At 43.4% G+C, this 18,446-nt stretch overlaps 1 protein-coding gene and 1 pseudogene across 1 annotated transcript in view; both read left to right on the top strand.

The window, feature by feature from the left end:
* The first annotated feature begins 4,931 nt into the window (after positions 1-4,931).
* On the top strand, positions 4,932-5,263 carry LOC110595880 (annotated as a pseudogene).
* A 5,545-nt stretch (positions 5,264-10,808) lies between these two features.
* The window catches only part of SLC26A8 (solute carrier family 26 member 8), a 68,344-nt gene continuing 60,706 nt past the window's right edge, over positions 10,809-18,446 (top strand). The window contains exon 1 of the mRNA XM_021713946.1: positions 10,809-10,996. Within this exon, the coding sequence (XP_021569621.1) occupies positions 10,809-10,996 (188 nt within the window). The remainder of the gene's footprint in view (positions 10,997-18,446) is intronic.

Below are 18,446 nucleotides of genomic sequence, written 5' to 3'. Positions count from 1 at the left end.
CCTGTCAGCCGCACGGCTGGCTGCGCCTCTGCGGCTGTGGCGCGCCCGGCTGAGGGCAGGGGAGCGCTCCGGGGCCCAAGGCTGCGCCCTCCGCGGTCTTCCTGCACCTTCTCCCCAACAGGGCCGAAACCGGGCTGCGTAGCTGGACTCCCGCGCCAGCTGCTGCGCCCGCTGAGGCTCCAGTGGTCGCGGTCCCAGAGCCAGCGAACAGGAGCCTCCCGCCGTACTCTCGCGAGAACAGCTCCCGGGACTCTCCGCGAGCCGAGATTTTACCCAATATGGAACCTCTTCGCGGGAGGGGTTTCGTGAGGGGTAAGGACGGGAAGAGAGTTCTCGCGAGAAGAAAGCAACTGGAGCCCGAAGGCTGAAACTCCCAGGCTCTGTTCTCCTTCAGGGCGCGAAGGCGGACCAGGGAAGGAAGAGATACACTGGCGACACACGCCGCGCGCGCCCCACCGTGGTCGGCGGGATGAATGCCTGACTCCATGGGGGAAAGCGACAGCGACAAAATAGGGCGTCGGGAAGAGAGCCAAAAGATCTCTGAACTGCGAGTAGTCAGTCACCAGCAGCCGAGCACCTGCTCAGAGGAACTCCCAATTTCCAAAAACCCCTTGCATAAAAAAGAGGCTCCGGCCAGATGGTTGCTGCATCCCCATCTGCTTAAGGACATAGGGCTTCCTCTTTGAGACAAACCTGTCCCAAAAGGCAGGGTTAACTGCACCAAAGCTGAGCTTTTCCACCCAAACCCAAACTCCCCTAGGGATGCTTCAACTTTTATGTGCAGAAGAATCACAGGAGTACGTTTCAAGGCATATTCCCAGGACCCTCAGGGAGTCTAGTTGGATAGGTCAGAGGCAGGCATGAAGAGTGTGTTTTTATCATACATCCCAAATGGTTCTGATTCAGGAAAATCTCTGATATCTCCCTTTGAGAAGCCTTTTAAAAACTGAAAGTTTAAAACTGACTCCTGCCCTGAAGAGCCATCAGGGAAGAAGATTTTAAGTGTTGAATGCATGCCTCTCTCCGTGAGAATAGGGAAGGGAGTGGTCTTCTGGCAGTGTCACTTTTAGGCAAGTAACCTTTCTTAGACCCTAGTTCCAGCTTCTGCAAGAGAATTCCTGTCTCACATCCTCAGCTAATAGAGTCATTTGTCAAAAACTGAACATGATATTACATGTAAGTGGGCAAGGTATTATAACTCCATGCCTACACCCATCATCAATCTATGCCTATGCTAAAGCTTGGCACAAAGAGCAGAAGAATCTAATTCTACCTTACACTCCTAGTTATTGCTAACAGAAATAACTAGGTCCGAGCCAGGACACTTCTCATCACTTCCCATGGTTATTTACTTTTGTGTTATGCAACCCCCTGGAGGGCTCAGACTTTGCCTATCTTGCCCCAGCATCTAGCACAGTGTCTAGAATATAAAACATAACCCATAAATATTTGTTGAAAAAAGTGAAAAATGACCTTGATCTCAATTTAAGAGATGGTACAGGATTCTCAGTTCTCCTCAAGGAAAACAGCACAACCAAAAAAACAGGGTCACAGATGTTTCATGGAGAGCTGTTTTGGATTCAAAGTGACTTTGTCTGAATTCTCGTATCTACATGACACCAGAGAATATTCCAAGTCAACCTGTAGGTTAGGGAGCTTCCTAAAAAATAATAGAGGGGAGCCTGGCGTGGTGGCTCATGCTTTGTAATTCCAGCACTTTGAGAGGCAGAGTCGAGAGGATTGTCTGAGCCCACAGATTTGAGACCAGCCTGGGCAACTTTTTGAGATCTCATCTCTACAATAAATCAAAAAATTAAGCCGGGCTCGGTGGCTCAGCCTGTAATCCCAAGCCTTTGGGAGGCTGAGGTGAGTGGATTGCCTGAGCCCGAGGGTTCGAGACCCGCCTGGTCAGTGAGACCTCATCTCTACAATAAATAAAAAAAATCAGCCGGGCGTGGTAGCACATGCCTGTAATTCCGGCTACTCAGAAGGCTGAGGCGGAAGGATCGCCAGAGCCCAGCAGATCGAGGCTGTGGTGGCTGGAAGCGGCCACTGCATCCCAGTCTGGGTGACAGAGTGAGACTCCAACTCAGAAAAAAAAAAAAAAAAAATTAGCTGGGTGTGGTGGTACATGCCTGTAGTTCTAAGTACTTGGAAGGCTGAGATGGAAGGATCGCCTGAGCCCAGCAGATTGAGGCTGCGGTGGCCATGAGCATGGATGCCAGTGCACTCCAACCTGGGTGACAGAGTGAGATTCCAAATAATAATAATGAGGGAAGGAGGAAGTGAGAGCAAAAACATGACTGTGGAGAAATCAGGGGTGGGAGTAGGGAGTCAAGGGAATGAGTGAATGGATATAGAGGTGAGGAGAAAGCCTGGAAATAGGAATCCTAAGAAATGCACATATTTTCCCCAAAATTGGGATAATGAGGTGAGGGTGAATGAAAGAGTAAAGATGAAGTAAGCAGTACATTCCTTCACTCATTCAACCAATATGTATTAGGTGACCGACTGATAAAAAGGTGATTAGAACCACAATTCCTGCTTGCCTGGAGCTTACAATCAATAGGAAGGAACAACACAAATGTATGGAACATTCCCTCTGTCTACCACACTGTTCTAGGCACTGAAGATACAACAGTTAATGACACAGGTAAACATCTTGGCTCTCATGGGGGGGTGGTGAGACAATTTACAAACAGGAATATATAAAATGACTAATAAGTTAAGACATTAATACAGCAACCAAACAACTGGGCCGAGCAGGAATGCAAGGTGTAGTGGGAGACAGTGATAGCGACTGAGGTCTTCCGGAGAAGGATAAAGGGGATAGGGATACAGAGGTTATGTTTGTGGGTGCAGAGCAGGAGGCCTGAGCAGGAGGATGTCAGTGGGAGAACCAGGCTTGTGGAGCAGAGAGTCCAGGGTTGGAGACCTGGGTGACCCTCTTGGCCTCCGCTTCGTTGCCTTTTTCTGACCTGCCAGAGTCGCAGGAGACAAGTGAATCACTGCATGCTTGGGGCCGGGCACAAGGCCAGGAGCACACAGGACTTCCGTCAAGGGTAGTCACACTTCGGGGAGGGCAGGCGCCGTGGAGGCGCACCCACCGAGGTGTGCCGAGGGGCTCCTGCGGCCCAGGTGAGGCGGGACGGCCCCGGACCCCTGTACCCGCTCCCCAGCCCAGCTGCTCGTGCTCCCCTTCCCGGCTTCCCCGCCTCTAGCTGCCCCACGAGCCCCTAACGCCCGCGGGGGCGGCCGCAACGGCTCGGACACCGCCGGCATCCAAGTTGGCAGCGCCGCCAGCCGGGCCAGGGCAGTGTGGGACCCCGGCACCAGCACTCCGGTCCCATGGGGACACCAGGTGAGTCGCTGCCAGGGGACACCAGGGAGCCGGGGCTGCGGGGCGGGAGCTGCACCTGTCACCCACCAGGGACCAGGCACGTCGCAAGCGCTCGGTGTTTGTGGAGTGAATGAATGACTTAGTTCTTGGGAGCTTATGTCTCGGCTTTTGTCTCTACCTTTAAAGGTCGTGGGCAGTGGCAGAGGCAAGAGGCAAGAGACAGCGTGTGCGTTTTGCAAGCTGCATTCTTTTCTTTTCTATTTTTTGAGTTGGAGTCTCACTCTGTCGCCCAGACTGGAATGCAGTGGCCGCTCCCGGCCACCGCAGCCTCGACCTGCTGGGCTCCGGCGATCCTTCCGCCTCAGCCTTCCGCGTAGCTGGAACGACAGGCGCGCACCCGGCTAATTCGTTTTTTGTTTTTTAATTTATTGTAGAGATAAAGTCTCGCCAATTGTCCCGGGTGGGTCTCGAATCCGCGGGCTCTGGCAATCCGCTCGCCTTGGCCTCCCAAAGTGTTGGGATTACAGGCTGAGCCACCAACGCTGGCTTGCAAGCTGTGTTCTTTCAAAGGCGCTTGTTAAAAGTCCCAGAAGTGACAGGAACCCCACTGCTTACCCCGTCTACCTCCTCCTGAGGCCTGATTACCCAGCTGCTCCTGCCCTTTCAGACCTCTCTGCTTTTGTTCATTTTATTCCCTCTGACTGAACCCCCACACCTGCTCCCTCCCCGCTTTCTTTTCCTGTCAAATGCTATGTATGCCTCAATGACCACTGTAGAACCTTCTTGGGCACTCCCATCCCAATAAAATGCATCTCTCGAACACACCCAATCAGTATGACTCACCACATGGCATTGAAGGTGTGCCCTATGTTTATGTGTCTGATGGTCATCAGCTTTAGGACTGTCACCTTGTCTTATTAGTCTTCCCCAGCCACTAGACAGGGTGACTCAAGGATCCTAAAGGAAATACTCTTTGCTTATACCTGTTCTATATTCCCAACACATTCTCCATAAAAATCTATGTGTTAACAGACTAAGGGTTGTTTCTCGTGAATTACAAAGGTTTATTTTGGAAGTGAATAGAAAACAAAGGAAAGATGACAACATCAAGGGAAAGATATTCTTGCAACTAAACTGGTTGTCAGGATTTCACATCTGTTGGGTCAAGAGGCAGAAAACTGGATTATATTTAAATTTTTTATCCTTGACTTTTAAAATACCCTGAGCTTTCTTTTTCCACCATCTTGGAGCCTGCGGAGGCCTGCTGGGAACAGGACTTCTTTTTTTTTTTGAGTTGGAGTCTCACTCTGTCGCCCAGACTGGAGTGCAGTGGCTGCTCCCGGCCACCGCAGCCTCCACCTGCTGGGCTCCGGCGATCCTTCTGCCTCAGCCTTTCAAGTAGCTGGAACTACAGGCGTGCACTACCACGCCCGGCTGATTTTTTGATTTATTGTAGAGATGAGGTCTGTCCTGCCCAGGCGGGTCTCGAACCCTCAGGCTCAGGCAATCCACTCACCTCAGTCTCCCAAAGGCGCGGGATTACAGGCTGAGCCACCGAGCCCGGCGGGAACAGGACTTCTAAAAGGCAAGTATGTCTGGAAGACTGTGGTCCAAGGCTATTTTTGCTGGCTATAAGCCGGTTCTCCAGAACCAAATAGAGTACACAGCTCTTTCTAATATTGAAGGCATTTATGCTCAAGATGAAACTGACTTCTGTTTGGGCAAGAGATGTGTTTATATGTACAAAACAAAGAACAACACAGTGACTCCTGGTGGCAAACCAAACAAAACCAGAGTAATCTGGGGAAAGGTAACTCAGGACATGGAAACAGTAGCATGGTTTGTGCCAAATTCCAAAGCAACTCTCCTGCCAAGGCCATTGGACACAGAATCCATGTGATACTATATCCCTCAAGGATTTAAACTAATGGAAAGTAAACAAATAAAAGTAGATTTGTTTTCTTGTAAAAAATAATAAAATACTCTGAACACATTATGTGAATGAACCAATTGATGGATGGATGAGTAGATGGATAAGGGTAGTGGGGGACGTGGAAAAGCTAGGCCAAAAGTGCCTGCATTTTTTTTAGAGTTGGGGTCTCCCTCTGTTGCCCAGTCTGGAGCAAAGTGGTGCAATCATAGCTCACTGCAGCCTCAAACTCCTGGGCTCCAGTGATCCTCCTGCCTCAGCCTCCCAAGTAGCTAGGATTACAGACATTCACTACTATGCCTAGCTAATTTTTTAATTTTTTGTGAGAATGGAGGTCTCACTAAATTCCCCAGGCTGCTCTTGAACTCTTTGTCTCAAATGATCCCCCTGCCTTGGCCTCCTAAAGTGCTGGGATTAAGGTACGAGTCACTGCACCTAGCTAAAAGTACCTATACTTTAACAGTACCCCCATATTTAGCACTGAAAGGCTGACTGCAGGTAATTAGTTACATTTATAGTGCTTCTCATGCTTTATTTTGTATCAGAATCACCTGAAGGACTACCTAAACCAGACTGCTGGGCCCCCAGAGTTTCTGATTTAGTAGGTCTTGCGAGGTGGGGCCTACTTGTCAGTAGGAGCTTCTATTCATTGCATTATGCTGGGAAGAGTCCTGTTCTTACATGGAAAGGAGCCACTAGGGTTTCTGTGAAACTAAGAAAGATTTAATGGAGCCGGAGAAATTCCAGAGAAGACTACTAAGACAAAACAATAAGGAAATAATGTGTTTTCTTTGTTCCTGTTAGCCAGAATTGTAATGACTTTTTTTTTTTTTTTTTGAGTTAAAGTCTCACTCTGTTGTCCAGACTGGAGTGCAGTGGCCGCTCCCAGCCACTCTGCAGCCTCAACCTGCTGGGCTCTGGCGATCCTTCCGCCTCCGCCTTCCAAGTAGCTGGAACTACAGGCACGCACTACCATGCCCGGCTAATTTTTGATTTATTGTAGAGATGAGGTCTCACCAAGTTGCCCAGGCAGGTCTCGAACCCGCAGGCTCAGGCAATCCACTCACCTCAGCCTCCCAAAGGCGCGGGATTACAGGCTGAGCCACCAAGCCCGGCTTATAATGACTCTTTTAAAGACAACTTCAACTCCCCTCCAGGAGTTTACCACTTGATAACCTCTCCCCTAGACTACAGTAATATTGTCTTCAATTGACCTTTTTGCCTCAGTTTCTATCTCCAGCACTGTCCAATAGCGCTCTCTGTGATGATAAAAATATTTTTATATCTGTCTCCTCAGTAAGGTCATTTTGGATGCTGCTGTTGAGTATCCAAAATGTAGCTAGTGCAATTGAGGAACTGAATTTTTGATTTTGTTTTTGTTTTTTTTGAATTGGAGTCTCACTCTGTCACCCAGGCTGGAGTGCAGTGTCACGCTCACAGCCACCGCATCCTCGACCTGCTGGGCTCAGGCGATCCTTCCATCTCAGCCATCCAAGTAGCTGGAGCTACAGGGGCATGCTACCACACGCAGCTAATTTTTTGTTTTAAATTTATTGTAGAGACAAGGTCTCGCCAAGTTGCCCCAGATTGGTTTCAAACTCCTGGGCTCAGGCAATCCTCTCACCTTGGCCTTCCAAAGTGCTGGGATTATAGGTTTAAACCAACATGCCTGGCCTTCTTTTCTTTTAATTAAGTTAAAAATTTTTTTTTTTTTGAGCTGGTGTCTCACTCTGTCACCCAGACTGGAGTGCAGTGGCCGTTCCCGGCCACCGCAGCCTCGACCTGCTGGGCTCCTGTGATCCTTCCGCCTCAGACTTCCAAGTAGCTGGAACTATAGGCGCACGCTACCACGCCTGGCTAATAATTAAGTTAAATTTAAATAACCACATGTAGCCTGGGCAAAAAAGTGAGACTCCTTCTCTTAAAAAAAAAAAAAAAAATTAGACCGGCATGGTGGTTGCCCACCTGTAGTACCAGTTATTTGGAGGCTGAGAGAGGAGGATCACTTGAGCCTAGGAGTTTGAGGCTGCAGTGAGCTGTGATCAAGCCACTGCATTCCAACCTGGGCCACAGAGCAAGAACCTGTCTCAATTAAATAAGTAAGTAAATAAATAGCCAAATGTAGGTAATGGCTACTATACTGGACAAGAAAGCTCTAGACCATAGCACTGCCGCATTTCATCTTCCCAAAATGCATCTCCATGAATATTACTACTCCTGCTCAAAGACTTTAAATAACTAAAAAGGCAGCTTCAATCTAGCTTTCAAGACCCTTCCGAGGATAGGTCTCAATTCATTTTAGGGTTCTTAAGTTGACTTTACTAAGATCTGTTGAATTCCTTGCTTTGTATCATCTACATAATTGTATCCTGTTCTTTCCATGAAATACCGTTTCCTCTTCCCTCTCCCTTTTTGAGATGAAGCTTCAATCAGACCTCCCCAGGAGGCCTTCTCCATCCCTCTATGCTGGAATTATTAATCTCATTCTGTAGGCGATCACATGGTTTTAGAATGTGGCATCTATTCGAATCAGAAAGATGAGTTTCAAATTTTGGCTCTGCTAATTTAATTGCTGTATGACTGAGGAACTCACTAAACTCATCAGTAAAATGAGTATATAATAAGTATCAGGAAAATAGTACCTACCTCTTGAGATGATGTGTGGGAAGAAACTGGTATATGACAGGCCTGCAATAAATGTTAATTCCTGTCTTTCCTATCTCTAAACTCTTGCAGCACTATACAGGATTTTGGTATTGTTATTCTACTAAATTATAGTTTTTTTTTTTATCCCTAGAACACATAGCATTCAACAACTGTTTGTGGAACACTAAATTAATCGACCAAAGATGAAGTAGCATTCTTTAATCTGAAACAAATAAAGGCCAAGAGTGAATATGATAGAAATGTATAAAATTGTGAAAATAAAAGCAGACTCACCAAATTCTAGTCTAGTAGGTGGGAATCTCCTCTTGAAATACAAACTATATAAACTGAAGACAATAAAATGAAATACTTCTTCTGTAAGTGAACAGATGGGATAGAGTATCTCCCAAAGTTACAATAACGGAAAATATAAATACTCCAGCTTCAAAAGAGAAAAAGTTTTAGGAGATAAACTATAATCTGTAATGGGAGAAAATGAGGATATTTTTGTGTCTTCAACAACAAGAGGTCAGACACTGTTGGTTCTCAAACCAAATCTGGCCTGGAGAGGTGTTTGTTAGATGTGTACTGTGGCTTTTAAAATAATATAAAATAATCAACAATTTGAATTTAAAAGAAAATTCTGCTGGGTGCCCTGGTTCACATCTGCAATCATAGCACTTGGGGAGGCCGAGGTGGGAGGATTGCTTGAGCCCAGGAGTTCGACACTAGCCTGGGCAACATAGCAACCTTATCTCTACAAAAAAAAAAAAGCCAGGTGTGGTGGCGCACGCCTATAGTCCCAGATACTCAGGAGGCTAAGGCGGAAGGATTGCCTGAGCCCAAGAGGTCAAGGCTGCAGCCGTGATCATGCCACTGCACTCTGGACTGGGCAACAGAGTGAAACCCTGACTCAAAAATAAATAAATATATAAAATAAGATGTCACATAAAAAAATCTGGCATTATGGCTTCTCTTGGAAAAGGTCAGATCTGGCCATGCCAGATTGACTCCTGGCCACAAATGCCAGAGCTAAATTATTGCTGCTGCCTTTACCAATCCCCACTGTTCTGCCACTCCTTGACATTCCTGCATTGCCTGTTTCATACCAACTCTGTCTTACTGTCACTTTCAGAACAAAATGCTGGGTTCTAGACCCCTGATATGACCAGGATAGCAATTTTATCATTAGCAGGTTAATTTTAGGCTCTTTCAGGTTGCCAGGAACAAATGCACTTGAGTAATGGAAATGCATTGGAAGATTACATAGGGAAGGTAAGGAAGATTGGGTCAGTATTCCTTTGGGTAGGGGAAAGAAAGAGGAAATATTTTTTACATTTCAGTGTACAGTTCTACATCTTTTTCTTTTTGGTTCTGATTCTCTTAAGTGATATTTTGTAAATACTCCTCCCATCTTTTTCAGTATTCCCCAGTCACCTTCTCACAGCTTTCGTGAAACTGTGATTTTTGGTTCATAGATGTCATACAGCATACTGCTGCTACCCAACGCTTTGGGAGTTAAAAATACAATATACAACTGTGGTCCAATAATTTAACTTTTCTAAAAACCTCGGTTTTATCACTTACAAAGTGGGGGGAAATAGTAGTACTGGGAATGTTGTGGGAATTTTTTTTTTAACTTTAAAAATTTTTTTTATTTTAAAATTATGGGGTTATTGTGGGAATTTAATAAAATAACTCATGAAAAAAATCTAGTTTTATACTTGGCATATAATAAATGTTTGATAAATGTTGGTGATGATGATAATGCTCATTCTAAAGGAAAATAAACTTTGCTGACACATTGAACTTTTTTGCAACTTTACCCATAAAAACCATTTATGTAATCTTCATAATTTGAATGTTTACCAATATATTTTATAGGTATGTGATATAAATACTTTCTCATATTTATGTGGAAGAGTTTTAGAGTTTATGCTTTATATGATTCAAAAACACAGATGATTAATAAAGGTTATACTTTCTTCCAGAGATGGTTCCCTAACCGCCTGCGTTAACTCTTATTTTTTCACTATTTTAAAAGAACAGGATAATATAGATTTTTAAAGCTTACAGCAGCCCTTGGAGAGCATGCTGTCCAACCATGTCATTTTTTATGGACAAGGAAACTGAAATTCAGTTTCTAAGAAACTCACCCCTAGTTATACAGCTAATTAGAAAATATGCCAGGACTAAAACTCTAGGCTTCTCATATCCTATGCACTGCTTTTTCTACGATACCATGAGGCCACTAACTGGATATTTGATAGTCTGTCAAGAAATATTTTTTTAGGGTCTGCTAAGTGGAAGGCACTATTCTGAACTGGGCCCTGAGAATACATCCATGAGGAGTCAAAGTCCTTCCTCCTTGCCTTACATTTTATGGGGGAAACAGACAATAGACAAACAAACAAACAATGAGTCAGGTGCCAGCAAGTGCTGTGAAGAAAAGTAAGGAGTAAAGATATAAGGATAGATGCTATTTTAGATAGAGACATTAGAAGACACTATTGATCACTTAACCCTTAGCATTTTCCATAAAAATTGATGATTAATACTGACTTTTACCTGTTAATCATGTTCCTGCAACATAGCAACACAGGTGAATATAAAGAAAACTAGACTTCCTAGCTGGACACTCGGGTTCTAGTACCAGCTCTAATTATTATTAAACAACCCAAGTCCCCTTAAACTTCTGCACATTGTTTTCTCCATTTAGAAAATGAGAATAATACACATACATGTACAACATTGAGAAAGACTTTTGTAAAACTGAAACATGCTATGCAAGTATAAAATATCACATGGAAATCTTATTTCTTTAAAAATGTGCTGAGGATCTAGAAATTTAACCAGTTTTTTATTTGATCTCTTTCTACTCATCCAGGAACAATGCAGCTAGAGAGAAACAGCACCATCTCTGGTTTAAACTCTAAGTACAGGCCAAATTATTTCACCTACGATGTTCAGCGAGACGTGTACAATGAGGAGAACTTTCAACAGGAACACAGAAGGAAGTTACCTTTTTCTGGGAACGGAAACACCGAAGTCACCCACTCCAGACACCATATCCAGTGCCGGTGTGTGCATCCCCCTAACCCAGGCAGGACTGAAACCTAACCTGACTCCTTTAGTACTTACTTCTGTCTTCCTACTCTGAATTCCCCATAATCAGAACCCTGCAATTTATGGTGTAATTTTTTCAGGGTGTGTGTGTGTGTGTGTGTGTGTGTGTTTGGTCTTGTAGCACATTTTTTTATTGTAAGCTTCGTGGACATAAAGAGCTTGGGTGTCCCCACCATATCCAGAGATATTTAATAAATACATGGTTCAATTAACCACCCCTACTGGTCTCCTGACAAAAAATAAGACAACCATGGTAGATTAATAATGGCCGCAGAACGAGCTACTTCTCATCTTATATCCAACAGTGCCCACACAGTACACACAGTCATTCATGTATAACACAACCACCCACCACCTCTGATACTCACTGTGACTAGTCAGGTCCTGTAGTCCAGGGGCTCTTAACCTGTTTTTGTGCTTTGAACCTTCTAGCCGTCTGAGGAAGCTAATGAATCTCTTTTTGGATTTAACAATTTTTTTATTGTGGTGAAATATGTGTATAATAAAATTGACTATTATGACCACTTTCAAATATACAATTCAGTGGCATGATCAACATTCACAATGTTGTGCAACATCACGACTATCTATTTCCCAAACCTTTACATCACCTCAAACAGAAACTTTGTTAAGCAATAATTCCCCATTTTCCCCTCCCCCCAGCCTCTGGTAACCTCTCTTCTACTTTCTGTCTTTATGAATTTGCCTATTCTAGCTCTTTCATTTAAGTGGAATCATACAATGTCAGTCTTTTTGTGCTTGGCTTAACCACCCCTGTTCTGGCATGCATCTGTACTTTCTTTCATTTTATGGCTGAATAGTATTCCATTGTATTTATATACCACATTTTGGTTATCCATTCATTTGTTATTGAACACTTGAGTAGTTTCCACCTTTTAGCTATTGTAAATAACACTGCTGTGAACATTGGCAGACTGGGTCTGTTTGCAATTTTTTTTTTTTTTTTTTTTTTTTTGAGTCAAGGTCTCACTCTGTTGTCCAGACTGGAGTGCAGGGGCATGATCACAGCTCACCTCAGGGACTGGAGCAACCCTTCTCCCTTAGCTTCCCAGGTAGCTAGGACTACAGTTGCACACTACCACACCCAGCTAATTTTTTAAAACTTTTTTGTAGAGACAATGTCTGGGCTGGTCTCCAACTCCTGAACTCAAGCAATCCTCCTGCCTCAGCCTCCCTAAGTGCTGGGATTACAGGCATGAGACACCGCACCCAGTCTGTTTTCAATTATTTAGGGGTATACCTAGGAGTGGAATTGTTGGAGCATATGGGAAATCTATGTTTAACTTTTTAAGGAGCTGCCAAACTGTTTTCCACAGCAGCTGCCCTTTACATTCCCATCAGCAATCTACAATCCACATCCTCTGCAATATTTGTTAATTTCCATTTTTTGGTTATAGCCAGTCTGGTAGGTGGGAAATGGCATCTCATTGTGATTTTTTTGTTTTTGTTTTGCCTTTTCTAACAACTAAAGATGATAAGTGTGTTTTCATGTGTTTTTGGCTATTTGCATATCTTTGGAGAAATGCCAATTCATTTCCTTTGCCCTTTTAAAATTAGGTTGTTTGTCTTTCTGTTGTTGAGTTGTAGGTGTTCTTTATGACTTCTGGATATTAAACTCTTATCAGATAAGAGTCTGCAAATCTTACATAATTTACAAATATTTTATCCCATTCAGTAGGCAGTCTTTTTACTCTGTTGATAGCAAAGTTTTTCATTTTGATGAGATCCAATTTATCTATATTTTCTTTTGTTGCCTGGAGTTTTGAAATCATATCTAAGAAACTATGTCAAATTCAAGATCATGCATACTTTCATCTATGTTTTCTTCCAAGAATTTTATAGGTTTAGCTCTTTAAATTTGGGTTTGTGCTCTATTTTGAATTAATGTTTGTATATAGTATGAGGTGAGGGTTCAACTTCATTCTTTTACACGTGGATAGTCTGTTTTCCCAGCACAATATGTTGAAGAGACTGTTGTCTACTGTCATTGTGGCCAGAATAAATTTTTTTTTTGAGTCGGAGTCTCACTTTGTTGCCCAGGCTGGAGTGCAGTGACATGCTGCTCACAGCCACCACAGCCTCAACCTGCTGGTCTCAGGCGATCCTTCCACCTTAGCCTTCCAAGTAGCTGGAACTACAGGTGCACGCCACCACGCCAGCTAATTTTTTAATTTATTGTAGAGATAAGGTCTTGCCATGTTGCCCACATTGGTCTTGAACCCATGGGCTCAGGCAATCCTCGTGCCCCTGCCTCCTAAAATGCTAGAATTAGAGGTGTGAGCCACTCTGCCCAGCAGAATAATTTTTAATACATAAAATAAATGGAATTATAAGGAAAATCAGTTACATTTAGATATAGTTCTCAAAATATGAAAAATCCCAAAATTGTGCTAGTTAATAATGTGATCTAATAACCACCATAATTTCAAAGTCGTGATAAATGTAAATAATATTTCAAGATATCTATAGCAATTATAAGGTAATATGGAAGTATGTGTGATTCCTACTGGTGACAAAGTCAATTTCTGCTGATACTACTGTGGTTTGTTGTCAACATTCATAATTGAAGGAAGTGCTAAATATCAGTTAGAGGTTAGTTAAAATAAAGATACAAGTTTATCTAAATTCACATACACCTCCAGATTCTATCTACAGACCCTTTGTGGGGGTGCATAAACCTCAGGTTAAGAATCCTTTGTAGGCTGGGCACAGTGGCTCAGCCTGTAATCCCAGCACTTTGGGAGGCCGAGGCAAGAGGATTGCCTGAGCCCGTGGGGTCGAGACCAGCTTGGGGCAACTTGGTGAGACCTCATCTCTACAATAAATCACAAAAAGAACTAGCTGGATGTGGTGGCGTGTGTAGTTCCAGCTACTTGGAAGGTTGAAGCAGAAGGATCACCTAAATCCAGCAGGTGGAGGCTGCAGTGACCAGAAGCGTGCCACTGCACTCCAGCCTGGGCGACAAGAGTGAGACTCCAACTCAAAAAAAAAAAAAGAAAAAAGAATTCTTTGTAACCTACACTGTGATTCCAGCCCTAATTCCTCAAGTTTGTCCTCACTCACACTCTGGATTTTTTAGTCCCTCTTGTTCCCTGGTTTATCACCCACAATTGGCATGACGTGGTAACACGTAAGGAAGACCCCCACACAGCCCTATTCCAGACCTTCCCCTCCCTGGGCCGTTCTCTTTTCTCCACATTGTGCCTTTTGCACAGTGTGGTCTTGGATGTCCCCTCCCCAGGCCTCTCATTTCCTCTTCTCCAGGGTCAGGGAGCATGTGCTAAGGAGGACATTTGGGAAGCACATTGACTTTCTCTCTGAAAATGAGTCTTTTCTTAATTTCATCCTCATTTTAAACAAGTATTCTCAAAGAAATTTTAACGTAGCCCCCCTCCACCCTCCTTACTTACTTAGCTTTGCCATCTGGCTAGTTAAATCTGACTCATTCTGCCTCCCATGGGCGTTAGAGCAGTTCTTACTCCCTGCTTCTAAAACAAACAGTTCTCTCCACCTCCAAATTTTAACCATAAAGGTAGCACAGCACAGTGCTTAAGAGCATGATTCTGAAGCCAGGCTGCCTGGTTTTGCATCCCAGTTCTGCTGCTTCCCAACTGTGTGACCTTAGGTAAGCTATTTAACCCTGCCATGCCTCAGTTTCCTCACCTGTAAAATGAGCATGATAATAGCACCTACCTCAAAAAGTGATTGTGAGGATTAATAAATAGCACTAGATAAGTGACTTTTTTAGGTAAATAAAATAATCTTTTAACTCCATCTCTTCCTTTCTGCAGAAAACCTCTTATCTCTTTCCTCATTTTCTTCCTCTTAGTTACTAACTGCAAATACTCCCTTTCTTATCAAAATCTCCCTTGTGCTTTCATTTATTTATTTTTTTTTTCTTTTTAAGTTTTAAAGCAGAGTTTATTAGGGAGAAGAAGAGAGAGAGAAAGGAAGATTCATAGCAGAAAGACCTGCCGTAGGCCAGTTTCTCAAAAAGAAAAACAGCCATGCTTTCATTTCAACTCTTACATTTCTCACTTTTAAGATGCCATAACTAAAATCCAGATCCATGTCTAAATGCTGATACTGTTCCCCCATCAGCTTTGACTTCTATTCCTCTAATTCCCTCGTTAATTCCTGTCACTCTTTGAGCCTCATCATTCCATGTCCATCGTATTTGCCACCATGCTGAAGAGGTCTGATGACTCTGCCTAGGGTGACTGGTCTTTTGCCAAGTGACACATGGAGAGGAGGGGAGACTGAACCAGGTGAAAGGACAGATTGTCCCAGTGCCATGCTTCACTCTCTTCCATAGAGGATCATAATTAGAAAGAACACACTTTGTACACCTGCCTCATACCCAAAAACTCTCCTAAGAATAGTAATGTGATGTTCCTTCCAAACCAATAGACTTGCCCCTGGCTCCTGAGTAGAATTTAACAACTGCCAATAGGAACTGTAGAGTGGATAGAATACTGAACTAGAAATCAGAAGACCTGGTTTCCAGTCCCAGCTTTGCTCACACTTATTCCTGTGACCCTGGCAAAGTCACATTTATTTGACCTTAATTACCTTAGGAAGGGTAATGCTGATAGTTGTGAGAGTCAAACATATGTAAAATCACTTCTTTTCTGAGTTATACATTTTAGTCCTGCATGCACTAAAGTTATATTTGCTGTTGTGGCCAAATCTCAATCATCTAGCTCTGCTCATACAAGGAAAATCGTCATACTCTTTGCTTTCAACTCATGATAAAATTTATGTAAGTAACAAAAAGCTATTTATTTATTTTAATTTTTTCTTTTAAAGATGTAGGGTACACATATGTTCTCACTCATAAGTGGACCTTGAACAATTATCATAATTCTATAAGAAAGGGATCGGCAGTAGTAGGAAACTACCAGGGGAGGGAGGTGGGATTGGTAGTTAAGGGAAACTGTCAGGGGAGGGAGGGGCACACCTCATCAACAAGGGTATCTGCATAACGAACATTTGTATATCTAACCCTGAATTGTACCCCACATCTTTAAAAATATAGAGGAGAACCTACTCAGTAAATGGTGCTGGGAAAACTGGCTGACCACATGCAGAAGATTGAAACAGGACCCCTATCTATCTCCATGCACAAAGGTTAAACACCAAATGGATCAGAGACCTAAATGTAAAACTTCAAACCATAAGAACCTTAGAAAATGAAGGAAATACCCTCATGGAAATCGGAACTGGCATCCAATTCCTGAACAAAACCCAAAACCCACAGGTCATAAGAGAGAAGATAGACAAATGGGACCTTATTAAACTGACAAGCTTCTGCAAAGCCAAAGAAACCATCAAGAGAGCAGGGAGACAGCCTACAGGCTGGGAAAAAGTATTAGCCAACACCAGGTCCGACAACGGCTTAACATCCTGGATCTACAAGGAACTCAAACGTGCTGAAAAGAAAAAAACAAACAACCCCATTATAAAATGGGCAAAAGATATGAACAGACACTTCACAAAGGAAGACATCCGAGCAGCCAACAGACACATGAAGAAATGTTCAACCTCACTAATCATCAGGGAGATGCAAATCAAAACCACACTGAGATACCACCTAACTCCAGTCAGAATGGCAATTATCAACAACTCAAAAAATAACAGCTGCTGGAGAGGGTGTGGCAAAAAGGGAACACTTCTACACTGTTGGTGGGAGTGTAAACTAGTGCAACCTCTGTGGAAAGCAGTGTAGCGATTCCTAAAAGCTCTAAATATCAACCTCCCATATGACCCCGCAATCCCCCTACTGGGAATATATCCTGAAGAACTCAAATCACTCTATAAAAAAGATACCTGCACACATATGTTTATCGCAGCATTGTTCACAATAGCAAGAACCTGGAAGCAACCATGCTGCCCATCAAAAGAGGACTGGATTTTTAAAATGTGGTACATATACACGATGGAATACTACGCAGCCATAATAAAACAAAATCATGAATTTCGCAGCAACCTGGATGGAACTAGAGTCTATAATACTGAGTGACCTCTCACAGAAACAAAGATCCGAGTATCACATGTTCTCACTCATATAATGGACCTTGAACATCCAATGCAATACTATAAGAAAATGACTGACGGTACTGGGAAACTATGGGGCGGGGGAGAGAGATGGGATTAACAGTAGCAAATATCTGTCCGGGGATGGGGAAACACCTCTTATCAACAGGGTGCCTGAATGAAATGTAATTGTATACCTAACCCTTAGCTGTACCCCACAACATCATAATAAAAAAAAAAGAAAAAAATATATATATCTTTTTAAAAGATGTAGGGTACAATTCAGGGTTAGGTATACAAATGGTCATTGTACAGGTAAAGTTTGGACCTCACTTTGGTCCCCACTTAACCTGGCTTGAAATCAGGTACCCTTATTGATGAAGTGTGCCTCCTCCTCCCCTGGCAGTTTCTCACTACTGCCAATCCCTTTCTTGTATTATTATGATAATTGCTCAGGGTCCACTTATGAGTGAGAACATGTGGTACTCACTTCTTTGTGATAGATCACTGAGTATTACAGACTCTAAATCCATCCAAGTTTCTGTGAAGTTCATATGGCTTCTTTATGGCTGGTGAATATTCCATCATGTATATGTACCACATTTTTTTCAAAAAGCAATTTAAAACCAAATTGGTTTTGCTTATTGACTGATGGTGATTCTGCTGTTTTAGATAACCTAAAGGTTAAAGCAAGTTTTTCAATCTTAGCATCACTGACATTTTGGACCAGAAAATTCTTTCTTATAGAAAAATGTCCTGCGTACTGCAGGATGTTCAGCAGCAACCCTGACCTCTACCCACTAGACACTGCTTGTAAGAATCAAAAATGTCTCTAGACATTGCCAAATGTCCCCTGGGGAACAAAATTACCCCTGGTTGAGATCCACTGGGCTAAAGGATAATAAAGTCTTTTTTTTTTTTTTTGAGTCGGAGTCTCACTCTGTTGCTCACACTGGAGTGCAGTGGCCCACTCATGGCCACTGCAGCCTCAACCTGCTGGGCTCAGGCGATCCCTCTGCCTCAGCCTTCTAAGTAACTGGAACCACAGGTGTGTGCCACCACGCCCTGCTAATTTTTTTAAATTATTGTAGAGACGAGGTCTCACCAATTTGCCCAGGCTGGTGTCAAACTCATGGGCTCAGACAATCCTCTCACCTCCGCCTCCCAAAGTGCTGGGATTACAGGCGTGAGCCACTGTGCCTGACCATAAAGTCTTATTTTATAAAGCTGTTTCTTTTTTTTTCTTTTTTTGAGTTGGAGTCTCACTCCGTCGCCCAGACTGGAGTGCAGTGGCCGCTCCCGGCTACCACAGCCTCAACCTGCTGGGCTCCGGAGATCCTTCCACCG

This window comes from Carlito syrichta, unplaced genomic scaffold, assembly GCF_000164805.1.
Source record: "Carlito syrichta isolate Samal-C Ts95f unplaced genomic scaffold, Tarsius_syrichta-2.0.1 Scaffold305043, whole genome shotgun sequence".
NCBI classification, from domain to species: domain Eukaryota; kingdom Metazoa; phylum Chordata; class Mammalia; order Primates; family Tarsiidae; genus Carlito; species Carlito syrichta.
The sequence above is the reverse complement of the archived record's forward strand: the minus strand, read 5'-3'. Positions and strand labels throughout refer to the sequence as shown.